The sequence below is a fragment of the Peromyscus maniculatus genome, chromosome 20 (genome assembly GCF_049852395.1).
Source record: "Peromyscus maniculatus bairdii isolate BWxNUB_F1_BW_parent chromosome 20, HU_Pman_BW_mat_3.1, whole genome shotgun sequence".
Lineage (NCBI taxonomy): Eukaryota > Metazoa > Chordata > Mammalia > Rodentia > Cricetidae > Peromyscus > Peromyscus maniculatus.
In genome coordinates this window covers 8,909,460-8,930,386 of record NC_134871.1, presented here as the reverse complement: position 1 = coordinate 8,930,386, position 20,927 = coordinate 8,909,460, and the positions used below count along the sequence as shown (strand labels likewise).

The 20,927-nt window shown below is 41.3% G+C and overlaps 1 protein-coding gene across 10 annotated transcripts in view; it reads right to left on the bottom strand.

Annotated features, from left to right (window-relative positions):
• The window catches only part of Enpp2 (ectonucleotide pyrophosphatase/phosphodiesterase 2), a 113,725-nt gene that overhangs the window by 70,546 nt on the left and 22,252 nt on the right, over positions 1-20,927 (bottom strand). For 6 of the 10 annotated variants that reach the window (XM_042265488.2, XM_042265491.2, XM_042265492.2 and 3 more), the window contains exons 1-3: positions 12,337-12,528; positions 12,009-12,108; positions 1,770-1,925 (exon numbers count right to left, since the gene is read on the bottom strand). In XM_042265488.2, the coding sequence (XP_042121422.1) occupies positions 1,770-1,925; positions 12,009-12,108; positions 12,337-12,369 (289 nt within the window). In that variant the 5' untranslated portion in view covers positions 12,370-12,528. Of the gene's footprint in view, positions 1-1,769; positions 1,926-12,008; positions 12,109-12,336; positions 12,529-20,927 lie in introns of those variants that run through there. The other 4 variants (XM_076555773.1, XM_076555769.1, XM_076555772.1 and 1 more) reach the window with 1 other exon arrangement.

Below are 20,927 nucleotides of genomic sequence, written 5' to 3'. Positions count from 1 at the left end.
CTGAGGAACTGTATTGAAGGGTCGCAGCATTAGGAAGGTTGTGAACCACTGCTCTAAAGCAAGGCTGCTCCTTCATGACATTCTACCAAGAGGAGCCCTTGCTATGTAGAGTTGAATAGATAGAGGTGGAATAGTCAGTGGATGGTGTTCCAGCTGTTTGGTGGAGCATTATGCTGCCATTTGAAAAGACAGTGTTTTAAAAGCCTTATAGATATAGATTCTGCCTCCCACGTGATTGTATATACATACACACATAATTATACAAACAATATCCAGACACACTAAACAGAGAGAGAGAAAACCAGGGAGAGTTTATACAGAAATCTTAGGCTTGCTTCCTGTAGCAGAATCTCAGAAAACTTTTCTCCTTTCAACTTCTTGTTGTCATTTGACATTTGATTCTTCCACATTCAAAACATGTTGACTTTAGACACAGGAGAATAAAGTGTTTTACAAACTGTTGCTATCATCTATGTTAAACTAGGAAGAAAAGTGTGAGCTACATTCAAAGAGAATGAAGCTGGTATCAGAGGTGCAAGGAGTTTTAAGACGAGAATGTTGGAAGGTTGACGTAACTCATCAGGGGCAAGATACTCAAAGTACAGCAGAAACATAGAATGTTCTAAAATCTGATGCTAAGCAGACAGATTGCTAGCTTGCAATTATGTCTTAGAGTAAAAGAGATCTGTGGCACATCTGTTCTACCCATGCACTCCATTTACAAGAGCCTCTGCTCTTAAGCTTACGAAGTCATAGCTGAAGAACCTGGTAAAAGTTCCACAGGAAATGTACAACAAAAACATATCTGAACACTTTGAAAACACATTATGCAAAAAATAACCTAATGAAACCCCTATAGCTTGCAGGCTGCGGGAGAAATAGGTCCTAATTAGTAAGGGAGTTTATGTTGATTTTCAAATAAATCAGAAACTAAGGTCTAAGTAAAAGCAATAATGTATCATTTCCAATAATATCATAAAAAAATGATCAGACACATAGCAATAGTAAACTGGGCTTTCCAAAATACCACCCATGCATGGAAGCAATAATTTGTCAGGGGAGCTAAGAAATCTGTCTCTAGAATTCAAAGTGGGGTCCTTGCCACTTTTCTTAGGTAGCTTGAATGAGGTTTTTGCCCAGGGGCAGAGGCATGGCCGTGAACAGGCAAGATACTCCAAAGTCCTATCTAAAAACATGGGGCTTTGAAGACAGAGTAAGTATGATGACAAACGTCCCCAAGAATACTTTTTCCTTGGCTTGTGTGAATTCATCCAATAGCTCATATGTTCTAATGACCATTTTACTACAGGATAAATAAAATCAGGAAAATTTTAGAAGATGATTTCAGAGCTGCCCCAGAGCACAAGACCCCATGTCGATTCCATAAATGTTTTCCATTTGCACAGAAATCAGGGAATTAAAGTTTTAAACCTAGTACTTTCAAAATGTGCCCAGTGGTAGCCCACATACCCTAATAGTGAGTGTGAGGTGGTCAGGAAGAGATGGAACTGAGAGAGATGGACAAAGGCCTGGCCTCAAATGCTTTTAAAAACCAATCTACAGTGCCTGCAGTTGGAAAGTGCCGTCTTTGGCTGGGCCACGAATGGCTGAGCCAAGTTATTCATACAGAGTACGTTCTTCATACAACCATCAGTCATTCAGGAAACAAACTTATTCCACTATGTGCGTAGGCCAAAGCAGGGGTGTGTTAACAGCTAGGAGCCACTAAGCTGTCTCCTGGAGGGGAGAGGCATCCAGAAGTCACATACCTGTTTTCAAACAGAGCTCATCAAAGTCAAGGCAGCAGCTGCTGTAGCTCTTACATAAGTTGTCACACCGACAGTCGGGAGGCCCAACCTCTTGAAGTTCAAAGCATCTACCCTTGCAGGATCCAGATGTGTTGGTCCACGGAGAGTCAGATAACACTGCCATTCGAACAACAGGCAAAGACAACAGCTTAGGGAGTGGTCATGTCACCAGTGAAGGAGTGGCATTTGGAAGCAATTGGTGTGGAAATGCAAGCAGACTCTGGATAAGAAGCCTGTCTGCAGCGCCTGCTACCTGGGTACCTCAAGCATGTTGCCCAACTTACATAAACCATGGTTTCCTTATTTGTAAAGTGAGAGGTTCATAAAAGTAATTCTAGATTGTAATGAGTACTGCATGAAACAACCCATGTGATATGCATACCAGGATACCAAATATAAACAGAGTAACAAATGCTGGCTCTGCTCATGATTTTGATTAGGACTATACCTATGAAATGGCTAGTGCCCCTGTTGAAATAAGAGTTCATTTCCTATTTTTAAAACCCATCCTGCTAGCTGAGCATGATCAAGCACTTAAGGAAAGAAAAGAAGATTCAAGGCCAGTCTGGGTTGTGTAGCAAGATTTTGGGTGTAAAGCTGTCACTACCAACAACACTGTAAGGAAATTTGAGTGGACGTGGTCTAAAAACAGTCTGAACACATATGATAAGAGCAGAGCACTTTTGCAATCTCTTCTCACCATAAAAGCCATGTCAATCTAGTGTTATTGGAACACAAATGCCACATGGCCAAAACAAATCCTGTATCATTGTTTGCAATCTCAAAAATTAACCAAAGTTTAATAAATGAAAGAATTGATAAGATGAAAATTGGACAAATTCATCGTATGTGGGTAACATATGATTGAAAATTAACTAGAAGGTCTACCCATAATAGCATCTAAATGAAAAAAATCAAGATATGAATTCAATAATACATATGAAGAAATGATTCAATGATTAAGAGCACATACTACTCTTACAGAGGACTTAAGTTTGGTTTCCATTATCCATATTGGGTAGCTCATAACTAACTATAACTCCAGCACCAGGGAATCTGATTTCATCTCTGGCATCCGTGGGCACTGCACTCATTTGTATACACACACACACACACACACACACACACACACACACAATTAAAAATGAAATCCTTTTATAAAAGAATATACTAAAGCTTTATGAAGAAGACAATTCTAGAAAAATTTAATTAAATCATAGGTATATAATTTTAAAGATAAAAATATTAATACCATAAAAATCCTAATTCATCCTAAACCAAAATATTCAATACACTCACAAAGAAAAATATCCAGAATTCTAGAGAGTTGAGAGGATAGAAAAAGCTAACTGAAACTGGGTAGTGGTGGCACACAGCTTTAGTCCCAGCATTTGCAGGGGGAGGGGCAGAGGTAGGTGGGTCTCTGAGTTTGAGGTCTACAAAGCAAGTTTCAAAGCCAGAGCTACACAGAGAAACACTGCCTCAATAGATGATAGATAGATAGATAGATAGACAGACAGACGGATAGATAAGGTATCCAAAGGAAAAAGCAATTCAGTGACAAGATAGAAAAGTATATTCTAAAGGTAAATAATTAAGGTTGGTACTAAGAAATACATTCATCAATATTGTGGATGAGGTCTAGAAATAAAACCAAATACATGAGTTTATTGTTTAAAAATAGCATTTCAAAAACAAAACATCTCCTAGTTTGAAATTTGCAACGTTTTATAAATTCACAGATAACTGGCCATTTTGTTCCTTGTCTTCTATTTTCCATGCATGTAGGTAGATGAAATATATATCACAATATATGTAACAGGTCTTGGCAAATGTTATTTATGACAGGCTATTTGTAACTTCCTTATTTAGAAAATTACCATTTTTGTAATACATATATATATATATATCATTTTTAAAATCAAGAAAAAGCACGATGCAAGAGAACAGATATTAAATGACCGTTCTGAGGGCACTGATGCTGTTTATCTGTGTATGTAGTTCATCCCTTAGTCAACTGTCCCCTTCAGAGTCAGAATCCTAGACTTTATGGCATCAGATCAGTTGAGCTGAAGCAAACAGATCCACTAGACCGTGAGATGTGAAATGCTTTCTCACAGTTCATTCCGGGATGTTGAAATAAAAGGGAACCACATCAATTCAGTTTAGAAAATCATGTCTGTTTGTAACATGGTGTCTTACCTCTGCTCCACAGACCACATTTTTCTGTTGATTTTGGCCAGCCTATCAGCAGTACATGCTGAGCCATAAGAAACTATGGCACGCAAGAAGGAAAACCAGAGGGGGAAAAAATCCCACAGCAAAAGGGAAAAGAGTGAAAAGCTTGTAATTGAATGTTCTTTGTTTAAGGGTAGTGCTTGGATAGAATCATTCCAACAGCTGCCTAATAAATTCAAAGTAGTAATCACTCCCATGAGCGGTGTCTGTAAACGCTCCCGGCTATTCTAATAGCCAAGACAATGAGAAGAAGTCTGAAGGCGTTGTTCATCCCGTCTTGCCCTCTTTGTGGGGTCCCAGCCAGTAACACTGTCTACACTCCGTGTTTGTATTCCTCATCGAAATCTCTTCCCTGGATCTTTCTTTACTTTAAAATGCCTGTACACATCCTAAGCTGGGTAATGATCATTTTTTGCCCATCCTCACAAGGTGATGTTGTAAAAATTTCTTTTGACCACAGCCATTCTCTCAATTTTCCCCTTGCCATCTTTGGAGAGGATTGCACCCCACTCAACAGCTTGCCTCATCAGCGATGGACCTGCTTGCCAAGATGTCCAATAAGACAGCTGTCAAAGCTGCATCTCTAACTTGCAGAGACACATCTCAGAAAAGATGGGCAGGGTCAGGCTACCAGCAGCTTCCATTAGGAGTGAGTTCCCGTGTGAATCAGGGGAAATGGGCCAAAATTCATTCTCAGATGACAGTGGCAAATTAAACTAACAACATCAGGAAGAAAAATGAAAAGATCATCTGAGTCATGAAAGGGACTTTCTCATCCAATGACCCCAAGGAACTTGAAATATTCTAGCTTTAAAGACAAAAGGAGAGCCAGACATAGTAGCAAATGCTTTTGATCCCACCACTCAGGAGGCAGAGGCAGTAGATCTCTGTGAGTTCAAGGCCAGCCTGGTCTACATACTGAATTCCAGGACAGCCAGAGCTACATAGTGAGACCCCTGTCTCAAAGAAATAAAATCAATCAATCTATCAATAAAAACAAAATAGTGCTTGAATTAAAAATTCACTTGGCCTTTCCAAGGTCTACTCCATCCCTTCTCCGTGTTGCCAGAACAAGCGTAGTCCTATTCATTCTACAAGTCACCCTCTGCACACTAGCTTTGAAAAAACAAAAATGCCCAAGGTCTTTGTCCTTCTCCTACATCCAACCTAAGGATCTATTTGTTTTGTTTTGTTTGGGGGGAGTTTTATTTATTATTTTCTTATCCATGTGGATAGTGTGCATGTGTTCAGGTGCATATGCTATGGCACACATGTGGAAGTCAGATGAAAACTTTGTGGAGTTGGTTCTTTGCTTGCATCTTTACATGAGTTCCGTGAACATCAGTCATCAGGGCTTACGGAGCAAGCACCTTTCCCCTCTGAGGCATCTCACTAGCCATGACCTTTTGAAGACTTGTCTTTTTATTAGAATTGATCTAATATCAAATATGGAAAGGGTCTTCAATAATGTGCCAGGGTTTTGCAATGTAAACCCTCATTTATTTGATCTCAACAGAAGAAAAGCATGGGCGCTTCAGTTCCGTAACTCATTGGGAGGAGGAAAGCGACATGGCAATGAATTGCTGCCATCCCAAAATTTCCATCGTTACTGAGAAAGCCATAAAAATCACAGAATATGAAAGAGCAAGCCAACGACGAGCATTCACAAGTGAGAAGAAGAGGGTGTAATGGAGGCGTTTGCCAGGACTCCTGTGACATTGAAATTATAAGCTGCCTTTAATCTGCATCTTCAAATGATGCTATTTCACGTCAGAGATGAAGTCTGTTCTCTAATTTTAAAAAGCAAATGTTTACAGGTCTATATAAAACCATTCTGAGGTACCTTGAATGTTAAAATGGATACAACTAAAATCTGCAACAGTGCCCATGTTGTGTGCTCCTTCTCACTGAAGTATAATTTCATGGTTTAACAAAATGCAAATGTAAATTACAATTTCTTTCTTTCAAATCTGTAATTCAGATAAGAACAGGCAAGATTACTTTAAATTAGTTAAATAAAACCCCTTTTCAAGGACATTTCATTTCACTGTATACACAGAGGTGGAGAGGGAGGGAGAGGGGAAGGGAAGGAGAGGGGAAGGGAAGGAGAGAGGGAGGGCGATCGATCGAGAGTTAAAGCTATAAGCCTTTGGTATCATTTATTCTGCAGACATATAAAAAACATGAACTACTGACAATTGAATTGGACAATCGGGAAAAGTCTAACTGATGGACAAGGGCTGTTGTCCATCTATACTCTCCATCCTATACTCTCAATCATATTTCTCTCTAAATCCCCCAGATAAGTAGAAAATTCAAATCGGGAAGATGGTCAATAGGAGAGGTGATGTTTAAAGTTTCAAGGACTTCAGCCCAGCCTCAAGCTAAACGGACTTAAGTTTCTTCTGCCAGGTTGGTCCCACTGGCAGGGTTACACGTTGTCCCCTATCTGTCCCACCTGTTCTCCTTGGTGCTCAGCACAGGTTGTCTGCTGACAACACAGCCCAGAAATGGCTGTAGGCTGATCATATGCCGGCTTCTTCTCTCAAAAGCATGAAAACAGAAACAGTTCCCTTGGGTCTGCTGTCCTGTCCCAAGTATAACCTGCCAGCCAAGGCTTGGAACATGTGATGGGCATTCAGGGTGCCACTCAGCTAGAGCCTGGAATGCCGTCATCCACCTCTTCTGGAGTACATAACTCGCTTATTCTCATCATCCCTTCTTGACTGAGCTGCCCCTCCCCCCTTGTTCCCTGGGTGCTTTCGTATCATCCCTTCGCCAGCCAGCAAACACCATCAGTTTATTTGCAGACTCATGTGTCAGTTTTTGCTGCTTCCTAAATATCGAACTTTCTAGAAACAGCCACTGTTCTCTCGTCTCTTTAGAACTACTGGGCCGGATTCCATAGGGTAGGGGGAGGTGGGATAGAGAGGTAGGGAGGATGGAGACAGACAGGCAGAAATGGATAAACTGATCCACCGGGCAAGTTTTCAAACAGCTGTACTCTGAAAACACTGTGTCTATACACACAATATGTTCATATGTAGAATGACTTCACAAACTACAAGAAAGCAGAATCTATGTCATCTAGATGAAAACTTTTAATATTTGAGGTTAACCTCCAGACCAGTGATTCTGAACCAGTCGGTTGCGACCTTTTTGGCAAACCTCTATCTTCAAAAATATTTATATTACAATTCATAACAGTAGCAAAACTACAGTTATACAGTCCCAACGTAAATAATTGTATGGTTGTGCGGTCATCCCCCCAATACGAAGAACTGTATTAAAGGAAGGTTGAGAACCACTGCTCTAGACCATTTCAATAGTACTCAATGTAGTGAATCACACAGAGCTACGTAGCAAATCTACTAGCAGACAAGAACATGTCATCACTTCCAATTAGATGCTGTCAGCTCCATCAACTGCAAATGTAGACATTGGCCTTATAAACTAAAGAGAACGTAAAAGCTTCGCCATACACCTTTTCTGACATACATTATGCTCATTTGTCTTACGCCATTTCGCTTTCAAAACTTTTCTTCTTCTGATTGAAGAATCAAGTCAGTGACTCCCATATCAGTAGGCAGCTGCCCAGCTGAAGTTTCAGATCGTCACCGCACAGCCACGTTATTTATCTGACTGACCAAGGCAGATCGTCACCGCACAGCCACGTTATTTATCTGACTGACCAAGGCAGATCTTTTGTTTAGTGTGATTGATTCACACAGGGTCTCTCGCTGTAGCCCCAAATAGCCTCAAACTTGCAACCTTCCTGTCTCAGCCCCCCAACTACTGGAGCCATTAGAGCCATTCTGTGCTATACTCTACTTTTGATTAACTAAGGAGTTTTCAAATTTTATATGCAGGCTCCAGATTTTGAGTGTTCTTTCCCAGTCACAATTTTGAAAGATTGATTGGTTTTTATCAGTTTTTAAAATCATGGGTTTTTCTGGGATCCGTGTGTGTGTGTGTGTGTGTGTGTGTGTGTGTGTGTGTGTGTGTGTGTGAGTGTTTCTTGTGCTTTTCTTTGGCTCTTTTCTCCCTGTTTGCGTGTTTGTTTTGCCCTGTGTTGGTTTGTTTGGTGGTTGGTTTGTTTTATCTTATTTTTGTTCTTCTTCTTTAGCTGCCTATTTGTTTTCTGAGACAGAAGTGTGGCTTCAGATGGGAGGGGATGCAGGGAGGATCTAAGAGGAGTTGGGGGAAGGGAAACCCTAATTATATTGTATTAAAAAACCATCTACTTTCAATAAAAGAAATATCAAGGAAAAAAAACAAAAAGAAAAAATCTATGTTGAACAAAGCGCACTGAAATTTCAGCTATATAAGCATAGAGAGTTCTCTGCTATATATAAGTAAATGGAAAAATCACTGCACTGAGCCCCACCCACCAGAAAACCGCAAAATCTATGACATCCCTGAATTCTAAGTCAGATGACTTCATCCCATTGATTCAAACTTCCCAGTTTCTATGTTCAGTCTAACATGAAGCCACACTGAGCACTATACCCTATCTGACCACTTTCCTCACGGAGTGATGACTGACCATCATTTTATATCTTCCTACATTCTGCTGGGCTGTTACTTAAATTGCTCTCAACTGCACAGTGAGATTCCTAAAATTATCAAAGAACATGAGCCTTCTCATCCCTAGTAAGATTTTCTATTTTCTCATAAAATTATTAGTTATGCTTTTCATTTCATATGTACTCAAAAATCCATCACTCATGTGCTTTTAATCACTCCTTTCCAACCAATAAAAATGATGATAAATTGGACTGAGTTATTGGATGTTTATTAGCCAAGTATTCACAAGCTCACAAATCCCATTTTGTCATACCAAAGTCACTTTGCTTCTAGTTCAAAGAGTACCCATGTCTCCCTGGGTACTTCTGTAATGCAGATTCCTCCACAACTCCAGACACACCACATCCACATGCACCACAGTGTGCAGACCACTGCTGGCACATACGCTTTCTCTTCATCTCAAAGACGAATGGAGTGACCACGTCGGATGTTTGAAACAAAGATATCCAACTAAACTGCACTTAAATTTCCTTTGAAATTTGATTTCTGCCACCCATTTACCTTAGTGTCCCTTTCCAGCGCTTTTACGTTACTTTGGTCTTTTGACATTTCCTACACATCTCAGGACCTGGGAGAATTCTTATTTCCCTCTGCTCCTAAGAAATGACCAGGTCCTTCCTAACAATCAATCCCGCTACCAAGTGTGCTAGTTAGTTAATTAGAAGTTTCTTTGCGTGGTCACAGCCTTGGAGCAGACACCTCAGTTCACCACAGTGCAGGAGTGAGAATATTCATGCATACAAAACATTCTCTGTTGTTACCCAGCAGCCCCAAGGAGCTACCAGGACTAAACCAGGAGCTGTAGGCTTTGAAAAAAAAAAAAAAAAAAAAAAAAAAACACCTCTTTGTCTTCCTCCTGTTGGTGAGTCACCTGGTACAGTGAATTTGCAGGATTTCTTGGAGCTTGAAAGTGTTGTTTAAAAAAATTGGGGTGCTTTCTCTCAACTCTTATTTTAATAGATGTAGGAAAAATTCACCCAATGTTTTCTGATGCCAAAATTGTGCTAAGAGTCAGAACAGCCTATCACTTGTTATTTGGGAGAATCCCCCCTTCCCAGTGTAGTCAGCATTTAAAAAGATGTGAACAACGTCTACGCTGCGTTCCCCCCCTTTCTAAAAGGCACCTTTGCTTTTTTTCCATTTACGCAGAAATGAACCTCAGTGCATAGACAGCAGGTAAACTGCATCAAAGAGAAGTTTAAGAATAAAAACCACAGAAGAATATCAAAATCCTGAAACTCGGGTGTAAATTGTATGGTGTCCTAAGACTACACTTCACATAGGTAGGTAGGTAGGCATAAGTGAACTATCATTAGATACCGTGAAGGCTTAAGGTAATGATTGTATCAAACAATTCAAGATGTAAGTATTCTGTAGTATATTTAATGCTATCTAATTGATGAGTTATACTATAGACTGGACTAGTTTCCCAGAAGTAATATTGGCACATTCATTCTCGTATCTATTTCCTTTGGCATGTGGACATAGTTTATTATGCAAGTTATATTTTCAGGGGGTAATACATTTAATCTATAGTTTTTGAGTTTTCTGGTAGAGATCTCACACACTTAAGAGGGAGAAGAAACAGGATGGAGATAATTGGGGATTTTTTTTTTTTAATAAAAAATAGAAACCTTCTAAGCTGATCCTCACTGCTGAGGGCTGAAACTTTATAAGTGACTTGCCTGTGACCATAGCACTTACTAATATGGACCCATGGTGCCAGGCTGGGACCTTCATGATACAGTTCCCAAAAAAGTCAAGTTTGAAAATAATGCACTCATTAAAGAAACAGCATTTATTCCTGTCGATATCATTTAAGGGAAGCAGGGAAAAGGTTCCTTTTAGGCTCCTTGGAAAGGCCTGGCAGTGGGCTGTCAGAGCCACATGCCCACACCAAGGGCCCTGTCTGTTAGTCACAATCAGCCTTAGCGGGAGTGAAAAAAGAGGGCTTTGAAGACCGCATTTGCCTCCAATAAAAACAGCATTCTCTTCTGGCCCGGTGACCCCCTCTCCTCCGTCCCCAACGAAACACAATGAAGTTTTGTCCATTTGGGCTCCCTGGGGCCACAATGTCTTAAGATCTGTTTTCTCCTTCTTCCTTCAAACTACACCTCACCTCAGCTCACTCACCCGTGTTTCCTACCCTTCCTTCAGTCTTCCCAAGCCTAATTCAAGCAACTTGCTTGCCGTGTGGGAGACTCACTATCCCATGATCCCTTGTTTAATAATACACATTCATGGTGGTGTAAAGACAAGTGGTGTTTCATGCTGCTCCCACCAAGAAATGCAGAGGAACGCAAAATTCCCAGGAAGACAGAAGACATCCTGTGATGTCAGGAAAAGGGAAGCCAACATTGCCCCCTAGAGTGCCTGTCATTTCAAATGCAATTTTTAATTCTGAAACCATCAGCAGCTCCAATTTCCAGGAAATTAACCAAGTCATTGCCTCAGAGCAGGTCAGCAGAGCCCCCTGGGCCCGCACAAGCGTTCCTTTATGAAGCCCCGCTCGTCTCCGTGCCCTGCAAAGGAGCCCCTTTCACTGGGGCTGCGGCGGCGTCAGTTAAGTCAGGCAGGCTCCGAAAACTCACCTTGCCTCGTTCCAGAAGAAAACACAGTGAATGCAGCTCTGCTCTTGAAACTCTAAAGAGCTCACTTTGAGGGTTCCCTTATTCTCAGTAAATCTTAGTCCCAAAGTTCTGAATTTCTAAAATTTCATTTAAAAAAAAAAAAGAGTTCATCTCATAAAAAAAAATAAATAAATAACAACCTTCCTTTCTTCTCACTCCTAGGACATAATTTTCTGGTAGCAAATAATGTACTTTACGGCATATGGCAGCATCCCTCTGTGTCACCCCTCTGTATCACATGGAGCTTGTCAGCCTCATCCCTCTCCATCATTAAACCAATGCCTGTTCTCTCTGCAGTCAGCCTGGCTTTATTTATGAACAAAGGTTCTCGTTCTTTTTCAATATTTATAAATTTCAGGGTGCAAAAATTTAAAGTCAGTTATTAAGAAGTGACAGTCAAGTTTTCTGATTAAAATAACATACCTGGGGGCTGGAGAGATGGCTCAGTGGTTAAGAGCACTGGCTGTTCCTCTAGGGGACTCAGGTTCAATTCCCAGCACCCACATGGCGCCTCACATCTGTCCATAACTCCAGTTCCAGGGGATATGTATATGCATGCATACAAAATATTCATACATATCAAATAAAATAAAACAAAAGAGCACACTTTACAGCTAAATTATAGACTAAATTAATTGCCCTTCAAGATCATCTGAAAAATGAATGTCTGAAGGTGCTGACGTGGATTGACGTGGTGCACAGTACTGTTAAAGAATCAGAAAGGCTAATAACTGACCCCTCTTACCTGTGGGAGGTCCTTCATCCCATTCTGCCCTCTTGATCCTGCTTGCTGTGAATGCTAAGCAGATGTTGACACCAATGGCAAAAGTGAACCAGGATATCACCTAAGGGAATAAAGAGAGATCACGTCGTCAAGCACGGCTAGATTAGACGGACTCGGAATTCATGGAAGCAGTTCAGATGAGCACAGCAATCCCAGCCCTGCCGATTCTGAAAGGCATTCTCAGATGATGTCTGGATTTGAACAAGGAGAGAGAAAAAAAAATCGAATTCAAATGGAAGTGATTTCGGAAGACCGAGCAGTTCGCTCAGTCAGAGCATCCTCCGCCTACCTGGTATGACCCGAAAGAGCCTTTTCTTGCCATGCCGAGGGATTCTTGGAAAGCCTCTGCGGGGTGTTCTCTGCGTGCCCTGACGGCACTGTGTTCGCTTGGGGCTCTGAGTTCAGTCTATTAACTCCAAGCAATCCCACCTGGGAAGTTGACAGGCGCCTCTGATTCGTCCAGAGCCAGATTTCATCACAGCTGGTTCACAAATTGCAACTCTGAGCATAAGAAGCTTAAGGCAACATCCTTCTTGGCCCCACCCCCCGGCCGGCCCCTCCCCTCACACAGACACTTTCATGTGGTATCCTTTGGCAACAGAGGGATTTCTTATGTAGCCGTGGCCAATAACAGTGCATGTTCGGTTTCTCCCCTCAACAAATACATGGTTTGTCAAAAGAGAAACCAAATGTATTTTATCCGATAAAAATGAAACAGAACTGCCCGGAACTTCCCAACAGCTCGAAGTTTGTGCTATGTAGTTATTCCAGGTCTTCAATTCCGCAACTTCAGGGGTTTGGGGTTTTTTTTTTTAACAAGAAAAAAAAAATTACAATCTGTAAACCAAATAAATCTCTCTGTCCTTCACATTTGTTTATTTTTCTAGCAGTTGGAATGACCCTGTCTCTATATAACTACACCCTCAGCTACTTCTGATTCCTTGGGAGCTTCTCCCAATGGAATCTTCCAAAATTGCAACTCACACAAGAGATAGCATTATCTCCCTCCATGTTGTTAAATTTTACAGAAGTAACTTTTATCAAAATACTGGGACTGCCCGCTAAGCTGCATAAAGTCCTTCTTCGCATGAGGAAAGACAACATCATTCCAGTCTCTACCCATCCCTGACAAAGGTTAGCTTGTTTGTGGGGTGGGGGGTGGGGGTAAGAAGCGGGTGTAAGAGACAGTAGGGGAAGCTTGATCAGCCTTGAATTTAGCTTGGAAATGCCAATGGCTGCAAGAACTCCTGTTAAATGCTCATCTAGTTTGAAGAGGCTGTGTCCTGTGTGAGGTTGTTGTGTGTGTTGAAGCTTCTAACCTTAGTAATTCAACAACTTGGCAACCACACCAAATTTAGAAGTCTCTAAATTGGAAAGCCGTTTACATGTTATATGCTTTTAGGATTCAAATGAGGGAAGGGTTGTTTTGGACTTTTCCCTGCCAGGCCCCTTGACCATCATTCTTGCAGAGCACATATGTGCATACGTAAACAAACAGGAACCTTCCAGGCAGCAACTGCTAAAGGAGCCCCCATGGCTCTCTGCTTGCATAAAAACCTGATAGCACAAAAGCCAAGAGCTTGTTTACGTGGATTGCAGTGTAAGCCTGGGTTTCATTATAAACTCCAGAATTTAGTAAACAGCTCATTGAAGAGAAGAAAAAATACTGCCAGACATTCAGCTGTCCTTCTCGATCCTCTTAGCTTTGCACTCTCGCAGAGGGGGCAGGCTATGAATTTATCTACAAGCCTCTTGCTTTAGTCTGTATGCCAAGCTAAACTGATCTGGAGTTGATTATTTAGCAAGGCTTCTAAAAGATGTTAACCCATGTAAGATGTTGCTCCGTTTATATTCAATCTCAAGATGCAAACCTGCTGTTTGGGGGAGAATCTGTAAACCGAAAGGAAATCATCAAGTCCACACGGTTATTTCATTGTATGCTGCATGCTCCAGAGGGTCTAAAAAACAGCCTCCTTTTTTTTTTTTCTCTAGCCTCCCCAGGCCTCCAGATCCCGGCAACTTGAGACTTTCTCTGACATTTGATTATAGAAACCCATCTCTAGGTCACTGTAGGCACTCCTTGTGTGTGTGTGTGGGGGGGGGGGTGCAGCTCAGAAACCGAATATCAGTTCTCACTTTATTGTTTTATTTTATGGCATGCAAACTAGCTGTGCAGGAGAAAGAGGCCACAAAGTATGACAGCAAGTTGATACAAGTCCCTGTGTGAGTCTGTGCAGCACTGGATTACCCACGTATCCAAAGGGATCAAGAACAGCCCCTGTTTCTGTTCACAGTTCTGCCAAAGAACCGCATCTTCACCTGGCCATTGTGTGTCATAGACTTGTTAATACATGCACACGTATGCACACACATACCTACATATACGTGCATGTACGTGATGACACATATGCATGCATACATACACACACAAACACATGCATATACACACAAACGCATGCACACATACACATATGCACACATACCTGCACATATATAAGGACATACATGCTTACATAAACACACACACACACACACACACACATATACACACCATCTAGCTATAGCTAAGCAAATTATGCTGTTTTAGATTGCGTATGCATGTGAGGGTACATGTACTCTCCATGTGTGGAGGCTAGAGGAGGGCTTTTAGTATCCTGCTCTATTATTGTGCCCTTTATTCCCTGGAGATAGGGTGTCTCATTGAAGTCAGGACCAGGCTGTCAGCCAGAAATCCCCACTAGTCCTTATGTCTCCACTCCCAACAGGGCTTGAAGGGCAAGACACAAGGCAAGCAGATTTTCACTACAAGGTAATCATTATAGATTAAGTGTCGGGGGCGGGTAGTCCAAGTCCCTACTTTGGCAACAAATCAACAGTAAAATACAATTACCCTTCATTATCTCAAACAGAGAAAACCCAAACACCCAGTAGTGTACAAAATAGGTCAAAGAAAATCACCTGAAATAACTGAACTACAGCACAAAATCTTCCATAAGAAAGTTCACCTGCTGTGGTGTTTAAGATTTTGGTAAAAAGACATCCGTGGCTGGCTGACTCAAGACAGCAGAAAGAGTTCAGAAAGGGGGCTTTTAAACTTAACGTCCAGCGTGGTTTATTAACCCAGCCATATTTCAGAGAACACTGCCCTCTGGCAGAGAAAAACCTAACACTGTAAACATCTTTTAACCATCTCAGCCTCAAAAATCACTCTGGTTCTACAACTCTATGAACCCACAAGGATCCCCCAAGGGGCAGATATTAAAATGTGATATTTATGCCTTACCCCCAGAGATTCTGCTCCACTAGATCTAGGGGGTAGAGAGAAGAAAGGGAGATTTTAGGGGACAGACAAGAAGGGCTCAATCAGTCATTCTGATGCAAGTCATACAAGGACCACATCCGAATAACATTAAAATAAATGACCATGACTTAATCTACCAATACCCCACTTGTTGAATGGCTTAGTCTAATTCATAGTGTAATTTTTAATCTATTGGTGATAGTGTCCAGTGTCCATTGGACTTTAAGTTTCAATCTCTTTGTAGCAAGCTGGGGTGTTCCAGCAGGGGGATCATCTTGATGCTGTGAGCTGCAGAGCAGTGATTTATTTACTCTGCTATTTATACAAAGCTGCAGTGTGTCGCCTGATTGCAATATAGCAGTTGCATTTATATAAAGGCACAGTCTATCTTTTCATGAAAGTAGTCTATGGATCCTTGTTCAAAACCCTGATCAGGATAAGGCTTGAGGTGACCGATGAGATTTGAAAAGTAGGTGATCGACACTTGCCATTCTCTCTCCCAATTATGAAACTGTCAGGAACTCACCAAAATTTTGTCTAAATCCTGTTTCTCATTATGCTTGACTTGACTTGGCTTAGTATTATTCCAACTGTAACTCCAACAAAACACCATGAACATTAGAAAATGGCCCCCATATGTATTTCCCCTAATCTAGTTGAAAAGTCATTATGTCTTTCTTGTCTTTAAATTCCGTTTTGGCTGAGGACTACTAGAAAGTCCAGAATTTATAAAATGAACAACAGTCTTTGTTTCCCAACCTAATGGGTAGAATGTTTTGACAGCTAAAAGAATAATAAGCTGGCTCATTGCTTCCACAATTCTGGACTGCAGATGGAACTTCAGATGCTAAACCACAAAGTCAATGTTTCATGGGTAATATATGTTCCCAGGAGTTAGCCAGTTGAGAAATAGCAGATTTCAGTTCAAATGCCAAGAGGGCTTGTTCTCCTAATTATCACACAATTGAAAGCTGAAATCAATACTGCCATGTTTTCCAGTAGGTTTAACTTATGTTGTAACTGTCTATATATTAAATTTGCTACCCACAGAAACTAACAAGAATCCCACACCAAAATAATCTGTGAATACCTATTCATCATTCAGATATTTATTAGTGTCTATGTGTACTAAAAGTTGTTCTGAGTAAAAGGAAGCCGAACTAAACATCATCCATGCCTTCCACATTCAACTAGATGCAAAGATAACTGTAAAATGGAAACTGTGGTAAGGGTAGACATGTAGAAGTCAGTGGTGTTTTGAGAAGACAGAATTCAGGTTCAATCTAGTTGGGAGGGTTTGCAGAAGACTTTGTAGAGTCAATTGGGCTGTGATTTGAAGGGTGGGTGGGAATAACTGCATTCAGACAGGAGAAATAATTCTAGACAGAGAGACCAGAAAGTGCAAACAGTTTCTGCAGGTTGAAGATGAAATTCATGATGTCCAAAAATCCGCCAGCTTGAGTGAGGTTGGGAGCACGGGACAGTGCAGAGGTTAAGGGAGGCCAAGCATGTGGTTTTTCAAAGGTAACCTTAATGGCATTATCTTTATCCTTAGAGCAATGGAAAACCTTTAGAAGAAAGCTTAGGAAGGTTGAGGTTTAATCAGATTTTAAAGCTAATCTCTTTGTAGTGTGGATACAATTTGCAAGGAATAGAGAACAGATACAGTTGTTGGGCTTAAAAAAAAAAAAAAAAAAAAAAAAAAAAAAGATGGCGCTTAGCTTGCCCCAGGGAGGTTCTCGTTGTTGTAGACAGAAAGAAAAGGCTGTGGGTGTTGAGTGTGGCTTTTAAGTTAATGAATACTTATCAATTACCATGACCACATATCTCAGGAAAGTTACTTCTGGTACTTTAGTTAAATATGTAAATATATTTAGATGTATACTTACACCCACACATATACAAAAACATCCATATGGCTAGAGAGATGGCTCAGTGGGAAATCATGTGTAAGGAACAGAGTTTGGAGCCCCGTGTAAAAAGCTGGACTTAGCGATGTGTCTTCAATTGCAATGTTCCTCATGGGACAGGAGTAGAGAAAGGAGAACCCGCAAAAACTCTTGGGATGGCCTTGGTATGCAGCAGGAAACAAAAGAGAGACCCTGCCTCAACACCCAAAGTTGTCCTCTGACCTCCACCCATAGACCTTGACAAATGTGTATCCACACTCACACCCATGAACACACACACACACACACACACACACACACACACACACACACACACACGAAAAATACGTGTGTCTATTTGTTAATGCCTTAGGATTGGGTAAAATAAAGGAGACAGCTGGTAGTTTCAAAACATTTGTTTAGGATTTCCAAAACCATCTAAGGCAGTTGATGTAGAACAATGTGACCTGAGACCTTGAACATAATAAATTCATAACAAAAGAGGTTTTGAAAGAATTAGCCCCCAGGAAATAAGTCGGCTTTGTTTCTAACTCTGGTTGATAATAAAACACTTTAAAAGTCAAAAGAACGATTTAACTGTTTAGTTTCAACTGTATATTCAAGAGACAGAAAGTCGTCATCCATCCAGAGAGCCTCAGAAAAGCTTCCATCTTGGGAATGACTTTGTAATGCATTGTACCACATATGCATGGGTGGGTGGAAAGATTACTACAAATAATTCTATCTGTTTTCCTGTCCTGTTTTAACAAATTCTCCCTTTCTTTCTCTCTTTTTTTAGATTATAAGTGTTTTAATGTTATTGCTTTCTTTCTTCTTTCTTTCTCTCTTTCTTTTTCTTTTTCTTTTCTTTTTTTTTTTTTTTTTTTTTTAGAAAGGATCTCACTATGTAACTCTGGCTGTTGTAGAACTCACTATGTAAACCAGGGAACTCACAGAGATCCACCTGCCTCTGCCTACTGAGTGCTGGGATTAGAGGTGTGCACCTCCATGATAGGCTATATTTTTTTCATGTGTGTGTGTGCACACACACACTCGTGCCCACATGCCACAGCACATATGTAGCAGTGACAGGACAACTTGAAGAAATCAGTTTTTGCCTCTTCTACCACGTGGGTCCCAGACACCAAACTCAGGTCATCAGGCTTAACAGCAAACCCCTTTACTAATGGAGCCATCTTGTTAGCCCAAAGTAATTGTTTTTCAACAGTTCCAACATAGGATTGACAATTTCCTTCCAGCGTCTTTAAGCAGGAAGAAGTACTATTATCCTCTCTTCCAGAAAATGAAAAGGGGGGATGGGATGGGGAAGAGGTACAAAGCGTATGTGACATCTCTGAAATGTTGGAGTAAGTGACTAAGCCAGGGCTAAGCACCAGGTCTTCTAAACCAACCTAGTCCTCTGTCCACTAGTCTGACATCTCTCTGTTACACCACACGAGGGCCTCAACTCAACACATCCAAAATGTAGCTACCTACACAACCAGCCTTCCCTGCCAACTTCCTTTCCTTTCATGGACACCATGAAACACTTGTTCGACTGCAGTACTTGTTCCTCTTGTTCCTGATCAGATGTCACATCTAGAGGCTCACATTACTAAGTATGACCATTTCCATTGTTGCTCAGGGCTTACTGAGTGCTGCTGGCAACCGAGTGTTCTTCTTACATGGAGACTTTTCTTGGCATCCCTCATCTGCTTTGAAACCTACCTCAGAAGGTCCTCTCGTGGCCTCTTTTGCATTCTGCCTCCTCCATGCACCATTTCATTGAATCCTTATAGATCCAACCTGTAACTCATCTCAACAAAGTACGCAGAGAACTCTAGGTATGATACAAATCTGACACTTTGAAGCTTAAAAGCTTTCTACTGCCTCTCTTCATGGCAGATCTTAAAACGTGATCCCTGGACCAGCTGAATCAAAATGGCCTGGAAACTTATGAGCAATCCATGTCCTTGGAGCCTACCTCAGACCAACTGAATCAGGAAACTCAGTTGTAGCAAGCACATCTGGCTACTCTGATGGAAGTGTGGGAACCACTGACCTACAGGCTGAAAGCCAACTGGTCACCCCCGTCAAGACTACAGTCTCCAGTTTCAGTTCCAAGCTCCGTCCCTGTCTAACTGTGAGGCCTTATGTGACCTCCTCACTTCTCAGTCCTAAGACTCCATTTTCCCATGTGTATCCATTTCAGGATTCTTCAGCGCATTACAGGATGTAATCCATGCAAATCACCAAACACAATGCCTGGCACTGAATAATGCTTCATAACAGGTAGTTTTCTTCATCAGAAAAATGTTTGCTATTTCTTGATTAAGTTGTGTTCTTGCACACCTCTGTTTCCTAATACAGGTTGCTACTTCGACCTAGAATGGCCTCTTCACTTAATCTCCCTGGAAAATCCCAATAAATTTAAGAAAACTTGAGTCACATGACACTTTCCAGTATGACCTCCCCTAACCTGTTTATCCAATGGAGAGCAATGGGCTCCCCTTGCTCTGTTCCCAGATTTTCTGGAACTTCTTACACAGCTCTAGCTCTTGTAACACTTCAGTTGCAGAGGTCAGGTATCCCAAATGCCCCAGAGCTCTGCAGCCTGCCTGGGATGTAACAGGTACCAAGAACCTTGAGTTACATTTCTTGTTCTGTTACTTTAAGCCCTTGCTTTTTCATCAGTAAAATGGGGTTTTCATCAGTAAAATGGACTACCATGGCTGTTGACTTGAGGTAGGGATGGACAGCCAGGATCTCACCTCACCAGCCAGCTCCCTCACCCTGCAGCACCTCCTCATATTTCTGAACAAGTAAGGATTGTAAATTGTACAAACAAACAAAAGAAACTCAATACATTATTGTCTCTATTATGCAAACATTGTTGTAAATAATCCCTTATTTGAAAAATTCTGACTCTCAAACCCAATCCCAAATCTCACCCTCTATGGTGAACCTTTTGTTAATGAGTGGCAGAAACACCCCAGACAACAGCTTCTAAAAGGAGGTCAAGTTCATGTCTGTGTATATGGTTTTGTAGCCCTGAGGTCTTCCTCTCCTCGTCATGCTCATCCAAATCTCAACCCATAACTTTCTCCGAGCCTCAGCAACTGCAAAAACACAGCTCATAGCTGAAGCTCAAGAATCCAGAGCACCTACCCAGGAAAAGGTGTCTGCCCTTCAGGTGGCCTGTCTGTTAGTGTTCTCTGTCTGTTTGCTTGTTTGTTTTAGTATCTCTTCTCTCATCAGTAAAAGCACAACTTCTCAGAGAACAGGAGAAATAAACAGCACAGTAAAACAGGACAGGAGTTTGAATTTTGGATCCCAACACAGAATACAAACCTTCAAGATGAGACTAAGCCTCTCTCTCTCTCTCTCTCTCTCTCTCTCTCTCTCTCTCTCTCTCTCTCTCTCTCTCTCGCTCTCGCTCTCGCTCTCGCTCTCGCTCTCGCTCTCTCGCTCTCGCTCTCTTTATTTATTTATTTTGTATATGAGTGCTCTATCTGCATGTATGGCTTTATGCCAGAAGAGGGCATCAGATCCCACTATAGATGGTTGTGAGCCACCTTGTGGTTGCTGGGAATTGAACTCAGGACCTCTGGAAGAACAGTCAGTGCTTTTAACCACTGAGCCATCTCTCCAGCCTGACTTAGCTTCTCTAAAAGACTCATTTCTATAAAA